The following is a 22,914-nucleotide window of genomic DNA, read 5'->3' on the forward strand; positions in this document are numbered from 1 at the left end:
CAACAATGCCGGAACAACCTTAGTAATCATAAGATTCACAGGATAATTGAAAGGAGAAATGGTTAAGACCACCCCCAGAGGGCATCTAACATATGTGGCATGGGTTTTTGGAGGCATAAGTACACTGTTGTCGTGGTTATACTCGTCTAATTTCTCCATCATGTCCGAATAGGCATGAGCACTTTCAACGATATATTCGTAAGATCTTTGTACCTCGTCAAACGCAGCTTTATAGCTTTTTCCCGTTTCCTTATGAACGATCTGGGATAGGATTGAAGAGTGTTCTCTTAGTTTGGAAGCGAAGGCCAAAATAAATTTCACTCTGGTCTGATAGTCCACCTGACTCCAGTTATCAAATGCCATATTGGCAGACAAAAAAGCCGAAGAAACCTCAGTACTGGAAAGAGTTTTAGATTCTCCTAGTTTCTTTCCGTCTATTGGACTAGTAAAAATCATGGTCTCATCGGACCCTTCTACCTCCTTTCCTCCGATGAAAGACACCGGTCTATGTATCACCTCTGACATGACTTAAAATCTGAATAAATTCTATTATTTACGCCTCTATCATGGTAAAGGTAATATCCATATACAACAGGTTCGAAGGAAATTATCTAAACCGAGACGAACACAACGAAAATAGAGAGATAAGATTTCCCGGCTTCACCCGTTTAGGCTTTGAACTAAACGGAATATTCATGAACCAAGAAATACTTGCAGTAGTATGCTGGGGAAAACAGGAAAGTGAATTCCTGAATACTCTCAGTGAAGAACAACAGATAAAGACTCTAGGGGATATACTTGCAAAGAATCCTCCCCTTTTCCTACTGAGTAAAAGCTTCCAGCATTGCCAAAAGCTACTTCAGATTAATAAATTAACAAACCAGAATCAATCAGCAATAATACAGACAAATCTAAAGACAGCCGAAATTTATACCCTAATAGGGAGTTGAATGACCAAATCTCTGGCCACATGAACCACAATACATGGAACGGTACTGAAAATATGAGGAGAAGGGGTTTTGATAATAGGGGATCCTGGGGTAGGTAAGTCCGAAACGGCCATGGAACTAATCAAATTCAATCATCTATTTCTAGGAGATGATGCCATAGGTGTGGCTCGTTTAGGAAACATAATCATGGCCAAACCCAATCAACTAACAAAAGACTTCATACACTTGAGGGGCCTTGGAATATTGAACATCAAGGAAATGTTTGGTGGTGCAAAAATTATCAAAGAGACAGAATTATCCATGGTAGTGAAGCTCAAGAGAATGGATCATGATGACCCCAACAATCCGGAATTCGAAAATCTGGGAGACAGATCCACTTATCACGAAATACTAGGAGTAAAAGTTCCAATGTATACTCTTCCGGTTACCTTCGGAAGAAATATGGCTGATCTGATAGAGCTATCGGTGATAGATATGAAACTGAAAAGACAAGGCTATAACTCGATCGAAGACATAAACAACAGACTTCTAAATAGATCTATCAAGAATGATTCTAGTCTAGAGTAGAGGTTCAGGCAGACACAATCTGTTTAAGATCAAACTCCTCCAAGTCATTCAATGTTTCCCCAGTTCCCATAAGCTTTACGGGAACGTTAAATCTGTGCTTTATGGCAAAAATCATTCCACCTCTAGACATCTGGTCCATCTTACTTAGAATGATTCCGGTGATGTGGGCATAATTTAAGAACTGCTCAGCATGGAATATGCTGGTTTGTCCAATAGTAGAATCCATGACCAAAAGCACCTCATGGGGATAATCCTCCCCGAATTTACCAATGGTCTTATGAACTTTATTCAACTCATTCAATAGATTCTGATTGTTATGTTGTTTTCCGGACGTGTCGATTATTATCAGATCATAAGGATTCTTTTGGTTACTCTGGAAAGCTCTATAGATTAAAGCCGAAGGATCCTCCTTGTGTTTTAGAGGGAGAAAAATATCTATTCCTAGTCTTTTAGCCCAAATGTCCAACTGTTCAACCGCACCCGCTCTAAAGGTATCTCCAGCCACTATCATTGTCCTGTAGCCCCCATCCTTAAAGTGGGATGCCAATTTGGCGATACTAGTGGTTTTTCCCGAACCGTTAGCTCCAACCATAAGAAGAACATTGGTTCTGCCTTTCTGAATGTTCAATTCAGTATTGTTATCTCCATAAAACTTAAGGAGACTTTCGGAAAACGACTTCTTCAAAGAATCCATAGTCTTGTCGGTCTTGGAGAATCCAAAGGAAATATCTTTGGATAGCTTTTCCGATAAAGCAGGACCGAAATCAAGACCAAGAAGCGCCTCCTCTATCTGTTCCTGCACATCATGATCTATTCGTATCTTCTGAAAGATGTTCTTAAAGAAGGCAATATTCCGGGCGAAGAGTTTTTTACCTAAAGAAAGATGCGAATCGTCAAAGACCTGTCGGCTAAGCGCTTGATTTCTATTCCTAAGGGATTCGGTTAATGTCTGTTTCTTGCGCTTAAAAATGCTTCACCTCATCTATAAAATTTGATCGCTGGAAAATCTCACAAAAAAAGGCTTCTCCAATGGTGTCAAAGTCTTGTTCTGAAAGTTAACCGACTTCTTAAAGAACGGAATAGTCATTCTCTTATTCTTCATATCCAAAACGTCTAGGATGACCGGAGCTGTATCTATCAGTATTGGCTTAAGCACTCAAGTACCCACACAAAGTATTCGATAAACAAGTCCAACCAAAGCCCTAAGTAAAGGATCCTCAGGATCAAGATCTCAAGGTTTATTCTTATCAATCAATTTGCCGGCGGACCTGAACATGTCAAATATCTTCTCTATCACCAAAAATGGACTGTTTTGCAGAACGAGATTCTCATAGTCAGTGTCCAAAAAAGATTTGAACTGCATATTCAACTGATCCAGCTCAATGAAATTCTCAACCTGATAATCGTTAGGAATAACCAAATTAAACTTCCTCCCCACTATTCCATAGAATCGAGAAATTAGGTTCCCATAAGTATTGGCTAAATACCCATTGTAGACCTCATATATGTCCATGACTCCCACCTGATTATCTCTAAAACAATTGAATTTCATAAGATAGAAACGAATTGCATCCCTAGGGAAAATATCCAGAAGCTCAATAGGATCTATTACATTCTTCTTAGACTTAGACATCTTCTCGTCATTGAAGAGTAATCATCCGTGCACCAATAAAGTGTCAAACATCCTAAGATTAAGGTTTTTCAGCATGATTGGCCAGTAAATGCTATGGAACCTACAGATCTCCTTACCAATAATTTGAATAATTTTGGTTTCGGGATTAGCTCAAAAGTTTTTGAAAGCAACAGAATTAGGCTTGTCATAATTTAGAGCGGTTAAATAGTTCAATAGTCCATCAAACCACACATAAATGACGTGTGATTCATCGCCAGGAACCTTTATCCCTCAATTGATATTAGTGCGTGTAATTGATAGATCATCCAGATCATTGATAAAGTTGTTAAGCATCTCTTTCTTGTAGTGTTCTGGATATATCCAATCTTCCTTAGATTTAAATTCATTGGTCAACCATACCTTAAACGCCCTAGCCTTAAGGAAATACGTTCTTTCGTCCCTCAGTAATAGAGGATGACCTAATTTACATACAGCAGTATTACTATGGATCGATAGGAATATCCTTCCTCACAAGAAGTACAATATCATCCCCTCCACTGATCCATATAGAGTTGATTAGCAGCTTCGTAGCTAGAGAATATTTTCTTGACCAGATTCTTATGTGACGAATCAGTTGTTCGAACAAACTTGTCATAGTCAATTCCCATCACTTCCCATAGATATTTGAATTTGGCAACATTCTGATCCAGAAACTTCTCAACGCTCATCTTATTATCCATGGCAGATTTGTAAATCTTCTCGCCGTGCTCATCAGTTCCGGTTGACAGAAAACACTTGTATCCCAGTGAGGTGTAGTATCTCTTCAAAACATCTGCCAGCACCATGGTAAGTGCATGTCCCATATGTGGATCTCCACTTGGATAGTAGATCGGAGTTGTAAAATATACGTGCTTAGCTGCTGGCGAAGGCATATTGGAAGTTTACACCGGATGGGAAGCACCTTCCGACCCCTTAAAATCAATTCATCTAAAACAAGGCACAGAAACTATTAGCGCTTCCAAAGCCGCCCAAACAACGATTTTAAGGGATTAAAGGTGATAAAATATAATAGAAACTAGTTAATAGCATTTTAAAGTGTTTAAGCCAAAACCCCTAAAAGGCAATTTAGATTCTTACGAACCCATTATCCCATCAGAGATAATGGATCTTCACTACAATAAACACTATCTAGGATACCTAAAAAAATTAAACGACGCACTTCTACCACACGCCCCACTATTCAAATACGAAGTACCTAAACTTCTCAGTATGATCAACGAAATTCCTGAAGAAATCAGAACGGTAATAAGGAACAACGGTGGTGGAGTAATAAATCACGAAATACTTTGAGAAACTCTTTCCGAAGAAAACCCAAGCACCATTCATGATGGCCCTCTTAAAGAGGCAATAGAAAAGAGATTCGGAAGTTGGGAAAATTTCGTAACTAAATTCATTGACCTAAGTGGAAAACTATTCGGTTCTGGGTGAATATGATTGACTATCAATAATAACACCAGGCTATTAAACATTATGTCCACCTCCAATCAAGACTCCCCATTCATGTATGGAAGATACCCTTTGTTTGGAGTAGATGTGTGAGAACACGCTTACTATCTTAAGTATCATAGCGAAAGAATCCAGTATGTAACCAGAATGTTTGACGTAATAGACTGAAAGGCTGTTGAAAAACGTTTCCTGGAATTCTAGGATAATTTAGGAAAGGCCAAGTTCATAAGGTCTTTCCTTAGCTTTTCATCCGACTTCATCTTTAACCTTAGTTGGTTTATACCTTGGGCTATATTTTTTCCATCCATAGACAACCATGAACCCTGTTTCACTATCTTCTTAATCTCTATTAGCCTGGAGATAATTTCGTATTCATTGTCTATTCCGGAATCAAAATAAATTGCGGACTTAACAGTGGTCATAGGCGCACCATATTTATTCTTGGACACCACAAACTTTGTCTCAAATCCAAGAACATTTCCTGAGGAATCAGTTATTCTTTCAGCCCTCTTAATCTCCACCCTAACTGCAGCAGCATATTTAAGTGCTCTTCCACCAGTTGTAGTAACAGAAGGCATGTAGGGCGAACCATTCATCTTCTCCCTTATTTGATTTATAAAAAGAATGGTAGTTTGTCCGTCGATCATTCTACTTTGTATCACCCTCAATCCTTTGCTCATAAGGCGCGCATGATGTCCCACCTGCTGATCCTCTATGGAATTATCCAGTTCGCAAGAAGGAACAATGTTGGCAACGGAATCCACAACCACAAGATCCACTTTGGATAAAGAAATCAAATCCTTAATTAACTCGAATACTGCCTCTCCGCTCTTAGGTCGTGCGATGTATAAATTCTTGACATCGACGCCTATGGTCTTGGCTCAAGCGAAATTAATAGTGTTCTCCAGATCCACATAAACCGCCACTTTATTGGCCTTTTGGACCTGTGCTAAAGTGTGTAGCGCCAAGGTGGTTTTTCCAGACGAATCATTCCCAAAGAATTCCACAATTTTTCCCTTTGGAAATCCTCCTATTCCTATCGCTTCGTCCAGAAGAAAAGAACCACTAGATAAGGACTGTGTTCCTTTCATGTCCTCTATAAATCTTTCCTCTGGAGTGTAGATCTCCATAGACTTCAAAAGATTCTTTAAGTTCTGTTTATTGTCCGCCATCATCTGCCTTCATCTAGGTAATAGAGATGGATAAATCAAAAGTAATAAAATTTTTTTACCCCTAAAATTCATGAACACCGATAACCCTGCACCAACACACAAACCCTCCCTCTGAATCGTAATTGAAGGATTAGACTTCTCTGGCAAAACAACCCTAATAAAGAACCTACGTAAGCTAATAGAGAATGATCGCACCATCAACGACTATTTCCACAACATCATTTACACCAAAGAACCCAACTCCGATACCTCCGACTTCTGCCGAGAGATGAGGGAAATAGCCATAAACAACAACAACATCAACGAATTAACTAGGGCCCTAATCTTCTTCGCCAATCGGAGTGAGCACATCAGCAGACTAATAAACCCCGCTCTCCAAAATGGAGGTAGTTTAATAATTTGTGATCGGTTCTACCTCTCCACACTCTCCTACCAAACCAACAATGACCAAAAAATGATTAAATGGGTTCAAGAAACCCAAAGAATAATTTGTCCCAATGTGCCCGACAAAACCTACGTCATCACCATAGATAAAGAGACGTTCATAAATAGGTACCAAAAGTCATCAAGGAATCGAATGGATTTCATGGACCATCGGGCCCTTCAGGAATTCGACGCCTTAAAGAATAGATACGAAAAATTCATGAATGAGATAGAAGATCATAATCTAGGAAAAATAGTCATTCTCGAAGGACAAACCAATCACCCAGAAAGTCCCTCAGTTATGGCAGTTTACGAAGATATATTGAATAAGGTAAAGGAGTTTACGCAGCAAAAGTAAAGTACTTATCCATAAAGGGTGAGTAGTGATTCTTGTAGAAAGGCATTACCTTCAGGGCGTTTATCTTATGGACAAGTATGCTAAATATAGATATATCCAGATTAAACATATAAAGTAGTGCATGTGGTTCAAGGAGTATGGACAATTCATCTTCACATATCCTCTCTAGATGGCGAACCATGTCTTTCTTTACTTTCCTTTCCACCGTCGAACCTGTGAAGAGCTCCAATTCACAAAGATAAGATATTAGGTCAATTCATAATATGGCGTGAACCACCCTATTCCTGTCTGATTGGGGTTCCTTAATCCCCTCAACGTCATATTTAAGAAGATAATATTGCCACAGTTGAGGAAGAAGTGTTGTTTGTTGTCCTTCGCCGAATAATTTGATATCGTGCACTGTCTTGTAGAGAAATTTAGTGGTACTAAACATCTCTAAAAAAGATTTAAGATACCTCTGCTGTTGTTTAGTCAAATATTGTTTAACTGTCTTTGCGGGCCGAAGAGCGCTATGTGGGGTGATACTGTTTTGAATAAATTCTGAAACGACATCTAAATTATTATGTTGTTTGGAAACTATGAGTAGATTCCAAAGAAAAGAAGATGAGATTTGGAGATCGATGGGTTTTCGTATGAAGTCAAAAAAGGATTTATCCTGGGAAAGTCTTTCTGGAGTGGAGTCCGGAGAAGTGGTCAAGTTCCTCTGCTTATATTCATAATAAAAGCTGTCATTTATGAAAAGTGCACCAGCTGCTTCCGATCGACTCTTTAATCTGTGTAGATCAATTCACTGGGAAATGTCTATAGCCTCCATTTTCAATAGGCCCAAAAAGAATTCCCCGTCCTCCTGATATATGACGGATGTATCTAGGAAAAAACCTTTATCAAGTGGCTCGTTAGTTAGACAATTTTGATATTGAAAATTCTTTAAAGTTTTCAAAAATTCCCATTCTATACTGGAAGATTTCGCCAAATGAATCAAAATATATACAATTTTGATATTTAAATCAATTCTTAAAAAATAACTTTCAGAGAATTCTTTAATTATTAAATAGCTTGTGACAATAGCGTCCTGGGAAGATTTAAGCTGTTGAGCGAGAAATTGAAGCTTGGAAATCAATAGCTCTTTAGTTTCGGAAAGTTGGGATAGTTCTTGTACAAATATAAAGGGTCTTCTCCGGTCGAAAAAGTTCATAAAATCGCCTTATATCTAGTGGATTACAAATATGGAAGAATTAAAGTATCGTTGAGATCTAGAAAGAATCCTTAAAGATTCCAGTATAGATGATCTAATTGAGGAGTATTTTAATGAGCTGAGAAATGTCATCAAGCTGTATGAAGAAGACATATTTAGATCCAAGGAAAAACTACTCTACTTCCACCACGAAAGTCTAAGGGTAACAGTATTAGGGAACAGAGTATACAACTATCTACAAAACAAGTATCAGGAAGATACTTCCAATCAGGATATATTCGAGAAACTACAAGGGGTAAAAATAAAATCCATCGCCTATCACCAAAAGCTAGCTAACTTCTCGGACAAAGCAATAGAGAATAAAGAGGTCATCAAGGAATACCTAACCGAGAGTGACTTTAAACACCTGGACAGATACTATCAAAAGCTATTTAAGGCCCAGAATCACAAGCTTCCAGGGCATGTTAACTCATTCATGCTCACATATGCTCCTCTTAGCTCTTCATACGAAGAGATATTCAGCACTCTGGTCGAAAGAAATATGCCTCTAGGAAAAATCAAGAACAACAGAAGAAAAACCATGCCAGTTAAAAACTACGAAGACTTTGTAATGACCCAACTTAGTCCAGACCGTGTGTATAGGAAAAATGCCTACTATGCGTGGCATGGAACAGTTGAGAAACTATCTGACACACTTGCCCAGATCCTCTACTACAAAATGTTGGAACAGAATCTAAATGCAAGAAACTGTAACTTTCCCGATGGATTCTACGAAGCCAGAATGTTCGAAGATGAACTTCCGTCATCCTTCGTCCCCTATATATACAGAAAAGTTTCAAGATTCTCTGAGTACTATAAATCCTTCAAGAAGATAAGAAAAAGAAGACTTAAGAAAGTATACAAACTGGAGGGAATTAAGCCATGAGATCTTCGGATGCCCATCGTAAAGAAATCCACTACCGGTTCCATAGAGATAGAAGAGGCTCAACAAATGACCCTAGAGGCACTAAAAATATTTGGCCCAGAATATGTGGCCAATCTCCAGAGGGCCTTCGATGAAAGATGAATAGACTGAAAGTGCACACCTAACAAAAGCACCGGAGCCTACTGTATATCCGGGTGTTACGGTCTAGATTGCAAATATATTCTCATGAATTACCAAAACACTCTAGAGGACGTTTACACGCTAGTTCATGAGCTAGGACACGCAATGCACGCTGTGGAGTACTGCAAATATCAAACCGACTATGCAGATACTACCATATTCATGGCTGAAATACCGTCCAGCCTTAATGAAATTCTACTATCCTACCACCTAATAGAAAAATTCAAAGATGAACCCCAAAAGCAAATGGAGATTTACGACTTCCTTCTTAATAATTTCTTCGGTGCAACCATCAACCAAATAATTCTTAGTGACTGGGAGTATGAAATGAACAGAACAGTTAACTCTGGCAGAATAATCACTTCTAGATCGGCCAAATTGGTCTACCACGACAAACAACAAAAATATCAAGGAAACAGAATAACCAAACCTCTAAGTGTGTGAAAAAATCTCGCTTTGGCCAGCATACTTACCATTCCACACTTCTACAGTCAAGAGTTCTATGTATACAAATATGCAATAGGCAAAATAGTTGGCTTGGCCGTAGCTTTGGAGATACGGGAAAATCAACAATATCTAGAAAAATACTTCAACTTTCTTCGGGTGGGTACATCTGTATCCAACCTTGAAGCCTTAAAAAACATTCTTGGGGTGGATTTGGAGAGATCCTCCACCTGGAGTAGAGTTAAAGCCGAAATTAAAAAATGAGTGGACAGATATACAGCACTTCATCACATGACATAATGAATATACATGTCCAAAGAAGATAAGATTCCAAATTGCCACTGCTGCATAAATAAGGAAGATCATAAAGTTATCGGAGAAAGACTAGAGATATTTAGATTTGATGCTCTGGTTGGGCCTGGACTGCCCATCTGACTAGAAAATGGACACATAATTAAAGAACAAATCAGGAGATACGTTAATCATGTACAGATTCAAAACGAAATACAAATGGTGTCCACTCCTGTTCTTGGACGAAAGGAACTATATGAATTATCGGGGCACTGAAATCACTACCAAGAAAATATGTTCCCCGTTATTAGCCTTGACAAAAACGACAACTATATCCTTCGGCCCATGACCTGTCCCCACCACATTCTCATATACAAATCAATTCCAAGACACGAAAAACACCTACCAATAGCTTTAGGAGAAAACTCCACTCTCTTCAGATACGAATACTCGGGAGGATTGACAGGATTAGAAAGAACAAGATGCATGGAGCTGATAGACACTCACATTTTCTGCACAAAAGAAAATCTCTTAGGTTCGCTACAAAAAGCCATAAACATAATAAGAACTATTCAGAAAGACTTCAGAATCAATTACGAAGAGATTATTCTTGCAATTAGGGATGATGCAAAGGACAAGTTCTATGCGGATGACAGCATATGAAATGAAACCGAACAGATCCTGGAAGACTTCATGCATAAAGAAAAAATAAGATTCATAATAGGAAAAGGAGATGCGGCCTTCTATGGACCCAAAATAGACTTTCAGATAAAAACCCACTCACAAAAGACAATCACCATTTCCACAATACAACTAGACTTCTTACTACCACAGAAATTCGAACTCCAATACCTAAAAGGTGAAGGAGGAGAAAGGAATGTACCAATAATGGTTCATCTAGGAATAATAGGTACCCTGGAAAGGTTTGTGTCCTATCTGCTAGAGAGAGATAATGGGTGATTACCATTCTGATTGAGTCCAATACAAATAGCAATTATTCCCGTACAAAATAAAAAACACCTAGGACATTCCATAAGGTTGTTGGAAATCATAAGGGGCATGAACATTAGATCCACAGTTTACGACGGTGGAGAGAGTATGGGGAAAAAAATTGCAGAAGCGATTAGAAAGAGAGTGTATGGATATATTGTGGTCGGAGATAAAGAGATGAAATGAATGGAAGAATTGGGAGAGTTATGTAGTCCTAAAGAGATATTAAATATGTTAAAGAGGAGTAGGAATGAGACTCCAGAATACTATGCAGAAACCAATGAACAGATACTCTACTGAATAAAGACCAACATATAGGATGAAATATGATATCTACGACCAAAAGATAATAATTCTGGACATAGATTTCTGGGACTTATCGCAACAAAACGTAGACGACTACAAACACACCAAGAAGTTCCTAAACGAACTAGCAGCCAACCAGAACGTCATTATAGCCACCAACAACTCCACTTTCTTCTCTCTTAACTATCTTGAAAAGATAGGACTAAAGTCCGGATATCTTATATCGGATGCAGGAACAATGGTTACTAACATGGCCAATAAAAAACCACTGGAGGAAGGAAAATTGGAAAGGGATTTAGCCCTGCAGATATGCAGATATTGTGTATGAAACAATATATACTTCTCTATCATTACAGACAAAACCCAATATCCTGTCAACATACCTTCCTGGATCATCAAAAAATACAAATCCAACCTTTCCCATATCTACGAATACACCAATAACGCCATCGAAATGACTCCTGCCATAACTAAGTTAGCCAAGCAGGCAACAATCAGAAGAATAGAAATCTACTGCCTAAAACAAAATAATGACGAACGAATGGCCTGGATAAACAAGATCATTGATCTATTCGGAAATGAAATAGAGTACACAATAAACGAATGCTTCCTACACATTCTTCCCAAAAACAAAACCAAAAGCAATGGTGTAAACAGAGTCATGAAAGAGCTGAGTCTAAATCTAGAAATAAACACGGATGGAATATATGCGGCCATAAACCAATACGATGACAAGATTAGTTCCCAGGTATGGATATCTATCAAAAATCCTAACATCACAGAAGATAGAAACTCCAATTCAATCATGGAGAATTTTCAGCTTGGAACATCCGCTTGGGTTGACTGGTTCTATAAACATGATCACCTTTGAGTGGGGGATAACACAATAAGACATCTAGAGGAATACATCAAACAACACCAATCATATTCCGGGAGCGAGAATGACCTTATGGAACTTCAGATGGGAAAATCAAAATTTATGCCCCTAACGGCAAAACCGGACAATGCTCTGTCATCGTCTAAGACAATAAAATTCATTATGTGGCCGCACCAAGCGCAAGACTGTGGAGCCCTAATAAGACAAACTATAGTCAATTAAAATAAAACCATGGAAATGGAATTTAAACCGGGGTCTCATGCCTATCAAGTGGTGGAGCTAAATGCGAGAATAAAAAAATTGACCGATCACTTGAAAGTATACAAGAGAGACCATGCGACCAAAACATCACTATTTAAACTGGTATCCAGAAAGAAGAGATACCTAAGCTATCTGAAGAGAACCAACAAGGAACAGTACGAGATACTTACTGCCAAAAAATAATCAAACTAAAGGATTCACCCTCCAGGATATTAAAGGCTCTAGCGACAGATAGAACCCTAAAGATTTATCTGTGTGGACCTACTGTATACGATGATGTCCACATCGGAAATCTAACACCAATCATCATCTTTGACTTTCTAATTAGATACCTAAGAGAGAAAGGGATCAAATACAACTACGTACACAACATAACAGATATAGACGACAAGATAATAAATAGAGCAATAGAGAAAGGAATTAGCGAAAGGGAACTGGCAGAGGAATACGAAGGGAAATATAGGGAGATTCTGAAATTTCTTAATGTTGTTCCGCCCACAATGATGCCCAGAATCAGTGAACATATAGGAGATATTCAGGAGGTTATTGAAAAGTTGATAAAGAAAGGTTTGGCCTATGTGAAGGAAGGGAATGTGATGTTTAGGATAGGAGGAGTGGAAGAATACGGAGAGGTATCTAAGCAAAGATTGGAAGATCTCAAAAATGCATCAGATTTCTGTCTATGAAAGAAAACGGACAAGGGGAAGAAGTGAGCAAGTCCATGAGGATTAGGTAGACCGGGATGACATACAGAGTGCTTTGCACTAATAGACAAATACCTTGGGGGAAGGGTGGACATACATGGTGGAGGTGTAGATCTTAAATTCCCTCATCACGAGAATGAGAATGCCCACTGTAGAGGGATACATAAATGTTCATTGGCAAATATATGAATGCACATAGGGCACGTTAGCACTAAGGAAGGAAAAATATCCAAGTCAGGAAACAACAAATATCTGGTTAAGGATCTATTAATGATCAGAAACAGAAATCTAATCAGGTGAATATGTATGCAGACTCACTATTCATCGCCCTCTCTTTTGTCCGATGAGCAACTGGACATCTATGAAAAAGAATGGAATGAATTCCAAAAAGCCCTCAATAAATCCATATCACACATATATATGAAGAAGGGTATTATTGCCAAATGGAGAGAAAGTAAGGTTAGTTCAGAGATACTTGAGTGTTTAGAGGGGAACCTTAATCTACCTCAGGTTGGGACTATTCTTCACTCACTAAAAACCAATCTTCTTACTGCCATAAAAAATAAAGATGGGGAAAGAATTGAATGGCTTGCTAGAGAGTTAAAGGAGAATCTAGTTTGGCTTGGATTTACGATGGAGAATGTGCATACTCCCAACCATCTCAAGTTACTAGACCAATGAAAGGAAGCAAGTGAGCAAAAGAAATGAGAAGAAGCAGATTCCATTAGAAAAATATTGTTAGAGGATGAGTTGATCTAATGTACATCAGTGGTAAGAAGGCCATACAGGACATAATTGAGGATACTCAGCTACACCAGTATCTAGAAACTATCTATCTATATCGAACCCAAACACAACTAATACAACTTTGCCAAACCAAGAAAGTAAAGTTCGAAGTTAGGGATAAAGTCTTCTTCAATCGTCAATTCTCAGACAAGACCAAATACAAATACAAGTATGCAATAGCAAAGTTAAAAGATCCTAAGATGATCTCTCTAGAAGATCTATTAAAGAAGAATATGTCCAAACCCATCGTTGTAATGGATCATATACATGATCCATTCAACATGGGGGCCATTCTAAGAACATGTGCAGCCGTAGGGGTTCATGGAATAATAATACCTAAAAATAAACAGTCTCCTTTACAACACTCGACAGTTCTTAAAGCTTCACAAGGATATTCTCTGAAGGTTAATGTGTCTGTGGTTTCCAATCTACACAATGCAGTACTAACACTGAAGAAAAATGGATACTGAATATACTCAACTGATCTTTGCGAAGGATCTAAAAACTTCAAGTCAATAAATTACCCCGAGAAGAGTGTATTAATAATGGGCAATGAAGGAAATGGTGTTTCTCGAATTCTAAAGAAGGTCTCAGATCAAATCATTCATATACCAATGCAAAGCGGGGTGGATTCCCTTAATGTTTCTGTTGCTGCGGGTATATTACTATTTGAAATGGTGAAGGGGTTAGAAGATTAATTCGAATCTGCTTGACAGAGATCTATTTCTTCTCCAGTGGATGAAGATGAGTCATTTTTAATCTTGTATTCTTTGGCTATCAATTGAATTTTCTTGATATGTTCCTTCTGAGTAACCAAGAACTTAACAATGTTCTTTCATTGAACATGCTCTTTTAATGTGTGGGTAGAGTAGAGTAGATTGAAGGATCGCTTTCATTTTATGTTTTGTATTTTTTCTAATGAGTCTTTAGAAAAGATGAAGTCTTGGTTATCGGAGATAAGTTGCTTGTCATACTGTGCAAACTTAATTCCTGCGGACTTTATTTGATCCCAGTTCTGAAGAACAAAATGACTTGGTAGATAGGTAATTGCGCCAGGCTTTAAATTCTTGTAGAAATTACTCCAATGTAGATTAGTGGATTCGGGAACATAATTCATCTGATAATCCTGTCCATATCCCTCCCTGACTTTCCCTCTTCAAATTTCGCATTCAGATTTATTTTCATTACTGCTACTGCATTCACTATCCAACAAAGGATTATCCACAAAGGCCTTAGCTGTACCGGATTTCGTAGGGCCTGTACTCTTTACTCAAACATGGAGCGGAAAATCACATTCTACGCTAGAAGAAGTACTATTGGAAAGTAAATCCTTAAAGGAATGGGTGGATTGTGGATTCTTTCAAGTAGGTTTATGTCCCGAGAAAAACCCATAGAAGTTTACTATATTGTCCTTACTAATCTTTAATTCCTGAGTACATCTGGAATCTGGTTTATAGAGAATTACCATGCTCTCCTCGGCCAGAACTATGTGCTTGATGGATCTCTGTTTTCAAAGATCTTTATATTTACTATCCTTGGGCAAATTAGAAACGTCATGAGATACAAGTGCAAACTCAGTATCCGCGTTAAGAAGTTTCTGTAAACCCGATCCGCTGCCTATAGAAGAAACGTTGAAAGCTATTTTTTTATCAGTCTTAGAATATTCGTACAGAAGATATTCCATTAGGGGACGCATGGAAGAACTCCCCTCAAAATTTAGAACAACAATATCTCCTTCCCAAACACATCCATAATAGACGGTTGGAACCACCGCAGCGGATGTAGCGCATCCGCAGGCGACAATCCTAATCATGTCTACCTAGTACTATTCAATATTATCAGGAACTACTACACGACCTACCAATGACTGAACAGAAGTAGCGACGACTATACATTGTGGATCAATGGCTTTGGATATTTCCTTAAGTACCTTAAGATCCAAATGAAAACACACCACCTCCAATGCGGTTTGTTGCCGAAGCTTGTATCCTCCAATGGCAAGGTTTATGGTAAAAGCTTGAGGGAAGTTAGATTCAATAAGCTTTCGCCGAATATCAACCGCTCTATTAGTATAGATCCTAACGTTTACTATTTTGAATGGCGTGTAGAAAAACCTAAATAGTGTTCTCTTGACCAGAACTGATATTAAAGTTGCGAATAACATGGGTCCAAACATGCTCGAAATGACCGAGTGAGTGGTGTTATTATAGAAAGAGCTTTCCACTTTAAATCCTGCCGAAGAACATTGGGTTCCTGAAGAACCTGAACTATTGCCGGCATTGGAGAACATGTAGTCGGCATAAGGTATATAAGTTCCTATCAAATAGGATATGAAAATGATTACTAAGCTCAAATAGAGATATACCCTCGTGAATCTCCTCTTGTACTTCTTCATGAAGTAATGAATAATCCAATCCACCCCTCCGGTGGATCCTCCAAGGGAATATATGAACATGGAAGAGATAGTGTTCATTACACCATAAGCAACTCCATAAAGGAAGAGTATCACAATCCTAGAACTGTCATTCATGGATATGGCGTTTCCAGAACTGCCACTGTTAGGAGAAATAGTAGTCACATAATTCCACTGAAGTACCTGTATGCCCTCATCCAACAACTTACAATTGAAGGTTCGTGGATCAGAAAAAATATGGAAATGCTTAAGTCCGAGAGAGAGAGGTAAAGAAGCCAAAAACATGGATGTAAGGCTGGATACAGTAATGGTTGTTATTGTTAATATTGTGAACTTAGAACCTATCTTCCTGAATCCCATAATAGCCAGGGGAAGATTCATGATTATGGACATCCCCCAGAAAAAGAAGATGTGTACTATGCGAGCGGCTACTTCATTCTTATCCTTCTTTAGGAAATAGGATATACACCTAGCTACCGACTGAAATATAGAATTAATACCGCCGCTATAGAGACCAGTACTACTGAGGAGGAAAAAGTTATATACACCTATAAATACGGAAACCAGGCAGACAATGAATATCTTGGTGGTAAACTTCTCTATGTCAAAAAGATATAGAATTTTAGACGTCCCGACAGATAAATGGGTCGTTAATTTCCTAAGGTCTTTATCCGGGTTGGGGGGAGAAGTTGAAAGAAAAAAATGGTCAGAGGACATTTGTGAAGGATCCTATGCAGGCTAATTTTAAAAATGTTAATAAAATTAAAAATTCGGGGCCACATAGCTCAGTGATTAGAGCAACCGGCTGTTAACCGGTAGGTCGAAGGTTTGAATCCTTCTGTGGCCGCCAGTGTTGGTCTGTTGGTGAAGCGAACGAACACACATGCCTTTCACGCATGCATTCACGGGTTTGAATCCCGTACAGATCGCCAGTTTGGATTGTTAGCTCAGCTGGGAGAGCATCTGCCTTACAAGCAGGGGGTCGGGGGTTCAAGTCCCTCACAATCCACCATATTTGCCTCTGTAGCTTAGTTGGAAGAGCAACCGCCTTGTAAGCGGTAGGTCGTAGGTTCGAATCCTATCAGTGGCACCAAAGGCGCTTGTGGCGGAACAGGCAGACGCGCTAGACTTAGGATCTAGTATCTTTACGATGTGTGGGTTCGATTCCCTCCAAGCGCACCATTATTACAGGGAAGAGATGTAGGTTCCCTTATGTTTATTAAAGTCAAATTCAACGGATCCAGTAGGACCATTTCTATTCTTGGCAATCTTTAGGACAGTAACTTTTTTCTGAGGAACTTCCTCTTCCTGATCAAGTGAAGCCTGTTCTTCACTTTCTTCGGCCGTTGCCTCATAGAGAAACATAACAACGTCGGCGTCCTGCTCTATGGACCCCGATTCCCGAAGATCTGAAAGTATTGGAGACTTCTCTGGCCCTCTTCTCTCCTCCACTTTACGATTAAGTTGAGCAAGAGCAAAAATACACACATCCATTTCCATTGCAAGTATTTTTAGATTTCTGGAAATAATCCCTATTTTTTGATACTGCTGATAAGTGTCCATAGTCTTATCGTTGGGAGAGGATATCAACTGGAGATAGTCTATGATCACCGACTTTAGATTGTGTTTATAGATCCAAGATTTGACATGTGCAATTATTGTTCCCACGGTAACACTCATGTCGTCGCAAAACAAAAGATTGAGCTGAGAAATATTTTTCTGACTCCTTTCTATTTCCCTCATCTCCTCTGAAGTAATAATTTCTCCCTCCAATAGTCGATTAGTTGACTCCAGATTAACTCCAGAATCTATGGAAATGAGCTTAGACATCAATGCAGATGTTGGCATCTCCAGAGAAAACATGCCTATGGCCTTAGATTCTTCATTGAGGCTTTTCTTCATATGAGGAAAATTATTTTTTATGACATTTAAGGCGAAAGTAGTCTTTCCCACTCCAGGTCTGGAGGCCAGAACAATAAACTGCCCGCCACCCAACATCTTCAAATATTTGTCGACAGCCCTATACCCTGTCTTCAAAAAATGATGTCCTCCGGTTTCTTTAGCCCTCTTGGCCATCGCCTTCCAGTCGTTAATGGCCATTTCGGCCTCTATGGACTTAATTAACAACTGATGCTTACGTAAGATATCATCAAACTTCATTTTTCATGACGCCACCTGATCATGAAAATCTTCAACTACCACAGGACAATCCTTTATGTTCTGGGCCAATTGATCAAGATTCCTTTTGACTTTATAGGCCTGAAGCAACTCCAAATAAGAAGTAGTGGCGAAGTAGTAGACTCTCCATTGGGAAAAACCATCTAAGTATTTAGAGCACTTTTCGAATTCCCGATCACTTGCACAAATGGTCTTCAGCTTGCCAAATACGTCAATTAAATCGTATTGATTTTTTTTGCAAGGTGATAATCTAATGGCCTGGAATATTCTTCGAGCTTCTAGAGTAAAAAAAATATCGGGATCAAGTGCATCTATATGTATCAGCTCCTTGACTAAATCGTATTTAAATATTATTGTGGATAATATAGCCCGTTCGGCCGATTCAGCCTCAGCTATAAATGTCTTATTACCGTTCACATTATTAATCTTCCACGAATGGCAATAAAGCTACTATTCGTGCCCTTTTTATGGCTGTTGCCACCTGGTGCTGATGCTTAAGACAATTTCCAGTTACCTTGTGAGAAACTATCTTATTGTTCTTCAGATATCTCTTCCTTAGCATTTCATGATCCTTGTAATCCACATACAGACATCCCCATCTGCACAATTGACAAACCGGTTTTCTAGTTCTTCTTTTCTTTCTTAGTCGAGGAACCGCGGATCCCTCCGTTATTGTAGTTCCAGATGAAGTATTCTCCGATACTATGGATGAAGATTGATTCTGTTCGTCGGACATAAACTTTATACCAATAATAAGATTTTACTAGGACAGACCTAGATCTTCCAGAGACACGTTTGGTATAACGTCATCCCTGTGTTCATTATTGGCCTCTTCGGTTTTAGGTTCCTGTCCCTCCCGTCTACTAGATGATCCAGAAGAAAGCTTCTCAACCGAATATATTAAAAAATCCATCTTTTTAACCTTAGCCCCGTCCTTATTAATATAAGAATTATTCGCAATTCGGAACTCTGCGCATATCTTGTCCCCTTTCTTCACAAAATTCTGAATAAAAGTTGCATTCTTGCCCCAGGCCACCAAATCAAAGAAATGGGTTTCAGGAGACTCTCCTCTAGTTAACCTATTGTCACAGGCAACCGACAATCTGGCATAATTGTTTGAATTTTGGGCTACTCCGGTTTGGGGGTCTGCAACGACGTTCCCAACCACGAAGCCCTTAGGAAGCATAATTTATGGAGGGGTTTGCATTCATCTGCTTTTTAGATTCAATATGCTGTTTCTTCTTCTCCTGTCTGATTTCGTAATCCCTTATTTTCTTTGGGTTGTGTTTAGCCCTCCAACCCTTATCCTTGCTTTGGTTTATCACCAGGAATCTAAGAACAAGTTTATTGATAAGTGCCAGTCTATTGAATTCCGCTAAAGCTGCAGAATCAGACATTTTGAAGTTGAGTCTAAATCTATGGGCTATTGTCTTTTTCCTTATGGGATAGGCCAGTGTATCACTCTCTGTGACGTGTTCGGAATATTCCTCCTTATTAGAAAAAAGAGCAAGAAGATTAGAAATGCTATTTCTAGCGTCGGACACTGAAACAGATCCGTCCACTATTATCATCACCTCATACTGGTAATTCATATCTGACTTTCTCTTGCTCATTGACTACGCAATTATACTGGCGCATCAGAGAGGATTCGAACCCCTGACCCTAAGCTTAGAAGGCTTATGCTCTATCCAACTGAGCTACTGACGCAGAAGGGCAACTACTTAATGCTCCAATCTTAATGTTATATACAAAATTTATCTTCCAAATAGACCACTCAAAAAATGTTTTCCTTTTTTATACTGAGCCGAGATGGTATCTATTCTTTTTTTTGACTCATCCCATTTCTTAAGTAACTTATTCAAATCATCCGGCTTACATCCACTTCCCTTTGCAACCCTAACCTTTCTATTTGGCTGCGTCTTGAATAGTTTAGGATCCCTACGTTCCTTTCTTGTCATGGAAGAAAGTAGAATCTCCCAAGTTCTAAGGTTATTCTCCAGCGTCTCTATATCCAGAGATCCTCTAGGAAAAAAACTATCCGGAAGCATTCCCATAATCTTCCCAACAGATCCAGATCCCAACTTCCTTATCTCGGCTATCTGCATAACCAAATCATCCAAATCAAATCTACCATTCAGAAACCTAGTCATCATCCTCTTGGTAAAGTCCTCATTCAAACGATCCTCCATCTTCTCGGCAAGACCCAGAACATCCCCCTCCCCAAGAATCACCGAGGCGATCCTGTCCGGATGAAACTTCTCAAGATCATCGATTGTCTCCCCCTTACCAATGAACTTGATGGGAAGTTTCATCATGTAGGAAACCGAAAACACACCCCCCATCGGAGCATGGGAATCCGCTTTACTCACTATGAATCCAGTAAGACCCAAAGCATCATGAAACTTCCTAACCACTTCAAGAATCTCTTGTCCAGACATGGCATCAATAACATAGAGAATCTCATGAGGTTTAATAATCTCTTTAATCTTCACCATCTGCTCCAAAAACTCATTATTTTCAGGCATCAACCCATAGCTGTCAAAGAATATGAATTTATGATTCTCCTCCTCGGCCTGAATAATCTGCGCTCTAATTTCCTCCTTCACATCCTTCTTAGCGTCAACCTTAAAGCATGGTATGCCCTCCGGAACCGAAAGTTGCGACAACTGATCAAAGGCCCCTGGCCTATGAGAATCAAAGCTGACATTCTTCACGGAGGATCTATAACTCTTCTTTGCAAACTTAGCAAGCTTAGCAGTGGTTGTGGTCTTACCAGCACCATTCAATCCAACCAAAAGAATCTTATTTAGTCTGTTTTCGTTGTAGTTAAGGTCCATGTCCCTCTCACCAAGAACCTTCACCAACTTCTTTCTAATGGCAGACAGAATGGCAACATCCACCTCCTCCGAAATGGAATAGTCCTTCCTTACCAGCAAATCATCCTTAACCTCCTGAAGAAAAGTCTTAACAACCTCAAGATTAACGTCCGATCCCAGAAGTGATGTTTTTATCTCCCTCAAAATAGGATTCACCATCTCTTCAGTAATCTCCCCCTTCTTAAGGAACCTATTCTGAAGACACTTTGCAATTATCGCCTTCGCCCTAAGCTTTAGCATTCCCTAGTCGTTATTCTGTAGTTCAAGGGGCTTCTTTAATACCCTTATCAATCCCACTTGTTTCTTACCCTTCTTGATAAGCACTATTCCCCTGTTGGCATCATTATCCACATCCCAGAAAACATAACTGGACTTCAATCTGAATTTATTATGAACCATGTCATCCCATGGGGCCTTGGCCACCGATATCCCTTTGCTGTTCACCAACCTATTGAATTCAGACTTAGAAGAAACAAATCCAAGTGCCTCAAACAGTGAGTAGATCTGTATTCCCTCCTCCCACATGCAAGTGTATGTAGGAATTAATTCCGAGAGACTAACAAGATCCTTATAGTTCTTAGCCCCCACAATTCCCTTAAATAACTGACTGGAAGCCAATGCAGATGCATTCGACTTCGCAGTTCCAAATATATCCGAACACAAACAATCAGCCAATCTCTTCTTAGCTTCTATGATATTTTCTGCAACCAACATATCTATCTCGTCTACAGGAAGACTCGTCAGCTGAAGCATGTACTTCCTAATGTCAGCATCATCCAGATTAATCAGATACTGCCTCAATTCATAAACATTCCTATTATCCTCCTCCAGTATCTTGATGGCATTCCCCTCGCTCTTCCCAAATTTAACCCCCTTCTGATCCTCCAGTATCGGAAAGGTCATAACTCCAGCATGCATCATTTTGGGTGCATCCTGTATCTCGTCCTCCCTAAGAAACTGATCCTTCATAATGTGTTTCCTTATCAAATCCAATCCAGTAATCATATTCGCCCATTGATCAGTTCCCCCAATTTGTATAGACACATCTCGATCCAGAAACAAATGAAGAAAATCCCATCCCTGAAGACCAGCATATAAACACTCTGCCATAGTCAACCCATTCCCAGCCCGATTAGACAGAAACTCCCTACTGAACAACTCACTCATCTTTATGGCCGAACAAGCCTCCTCCACAAACGCCAAAATTGAGGACAGGGGCTTTGCACTCATAACCATATTGGTCCTAAACCTTTCCTCGTGAAATTCATAGTTATCAAGTATCTCTGCAGTCGCACCTCCCCCATCAGAATCAAGATAATCCGAGAAGAAATTCATCAACCTATCCTTAATGTACATGGCATTATCATCCGTATAAGGATTCAGCTTCCTTTCCATCTTCCTAAAAGAAGGATCTCCAATCCTAGCGGTTAACGAACCAACCAAAACCACCACCGAATACCCGTTGACCAAAAACCTCTTCAATATAGAAAGTCCGACATAATGTCCCAAATGAAGAAAATTAGCGTTGGGATCAATTCCCATATAAACCTTCTTACCAGAATCCAAAAGACTTATAAGTGCCTCCCTATCCGTATGTATAGACAGCAACCCCCTCTCATCCAACTCCTGCATAAACGACTTGGCCTTCTCTAGGGCCACATCATACTTATTCACGACCTATACTATTTCTTGTATTTCCCTATATATTTTTTATACAGAACCTTAGCATCAGTCAAACCAACACCAACCAAATTACATGCACTTCTAAGAGGTATCCCATCCTCACTCACTCGCCTTCTAACTTCCTCCACCAAAACATCCATCTCCTGCTCAGAGGCCTCTTCCCTATCCATCCTTGGAATAATAACCACAAACTCTCCCTTAAAGGCTATTTGCTCCC

At 39.2% G+C, this 22,914-nt stretch overlaps 3 protein-coding genes and 4 non-coding genes across 7 annotated transcripts; 3 read left to right on the forward strand and 4 right to left on the reverse strand.

Annotated features, from left to right (window-relative positions):
- Positions 1-1,521: 1,521 nt before the first annotated feature.
- Positions 1,522-3,150, reverse strand: LOC116889695 (signal recognition particle receptor FtsY-like). The gene is made up of 2 exons (XM_032890582.1): positions 2,778-3,150; positions 1,522-2,390 (listed from the first exon to the last, which is right to left on the reverse strand). Exons 1-2 carry the CDS (start codon positions 3,148-3,150, stop codon positions 1,522-1,524), a joined length of 1,242 nt encoding a protein of 413 aa, XP_032746473.1.
- A 13,584-nt stretch (positions 3,151-16,734) lies between these two features.
- Positions 16,735-16,807, forward strand: Trnan-guu. The gene has a single exon. It is a non-coding gene; the product is annotated as a tRNA-Asn (tRNA).
- Positions 16,808-16,896: 89 nt separating this feature from the next.
- Trnav-uac lies at positions 16,897-16,969 on the forward strand. The gene has a single exon. It is a non-coding gene; the product is annotated as a tRNA-Val (tRNA).
- Positions 16,970-16,977: 8 nt separating this feature from the next.
- Positions 16,978-17,050, forward strand: Trnat-ugu. Its single transcript has one exon. It is a non-coding gene; the product is annotated as a tRNA-Thr (tRNA).
- A 1,851-nt stretch (positions 17,051-18,901) lies between these two features.
- Positions 18,902-21,254, reverse strand: LOC116889697 (signal recognition particle protein-like). The gene is made up of 2 exons (XM_032890583.1): positions 20,040-21,254; positions 18,902-19,312 (listed from the first exon to the last, which is right to left on the reverse strand). Exons 1-2 carry the CDS (start codon positions 21,252-21,254, stop codon positions 18,902-18,904), a joined length of 1,626 nt encoding a protein of 541 aa, XP_032746474.1.
- On the reverse strand, positions 19,772-19,845 carry Trnar-ucu. The gene has a single exon. It is a non-coding gene; the product is annotated as a tRNA-Arg (tRNA).
- Positions 21,255-21,257: 3 nt separating the features above from the next.
- Positions 21,258-22,409, reverse strand: LOC116889698 (tyrosine--tRNA ligase-like). Its single transcript, XM_032890584.1, has one exon. It carries the CDS (start codon positions 22,407-22,409, stop codon positions 21,258-21,260), a length of 1,152 nt encoding a protein of 383 aa, XP_032746475.1.
- Between the last annotated feature and the right edge of the window lie 505 nt (positions 22,410-22,914).

Source organism: Rattus rattus, unplaced genomic scaffold, assembly GCF_011064425.1.
Source record: "Rattus rattus isolate New Zealand unplaced genomic scaffold, Rrattus_CSIRO_v1 PGA_scaffold_52, whole genome shotgun sequence".
Taxonomy (NCBI): domain Eukaryota; kingdom Metazoa; phylum Chordata; class Mammalia; order Rodentia; family Muridae; genus Rattus; species Rattus rattus.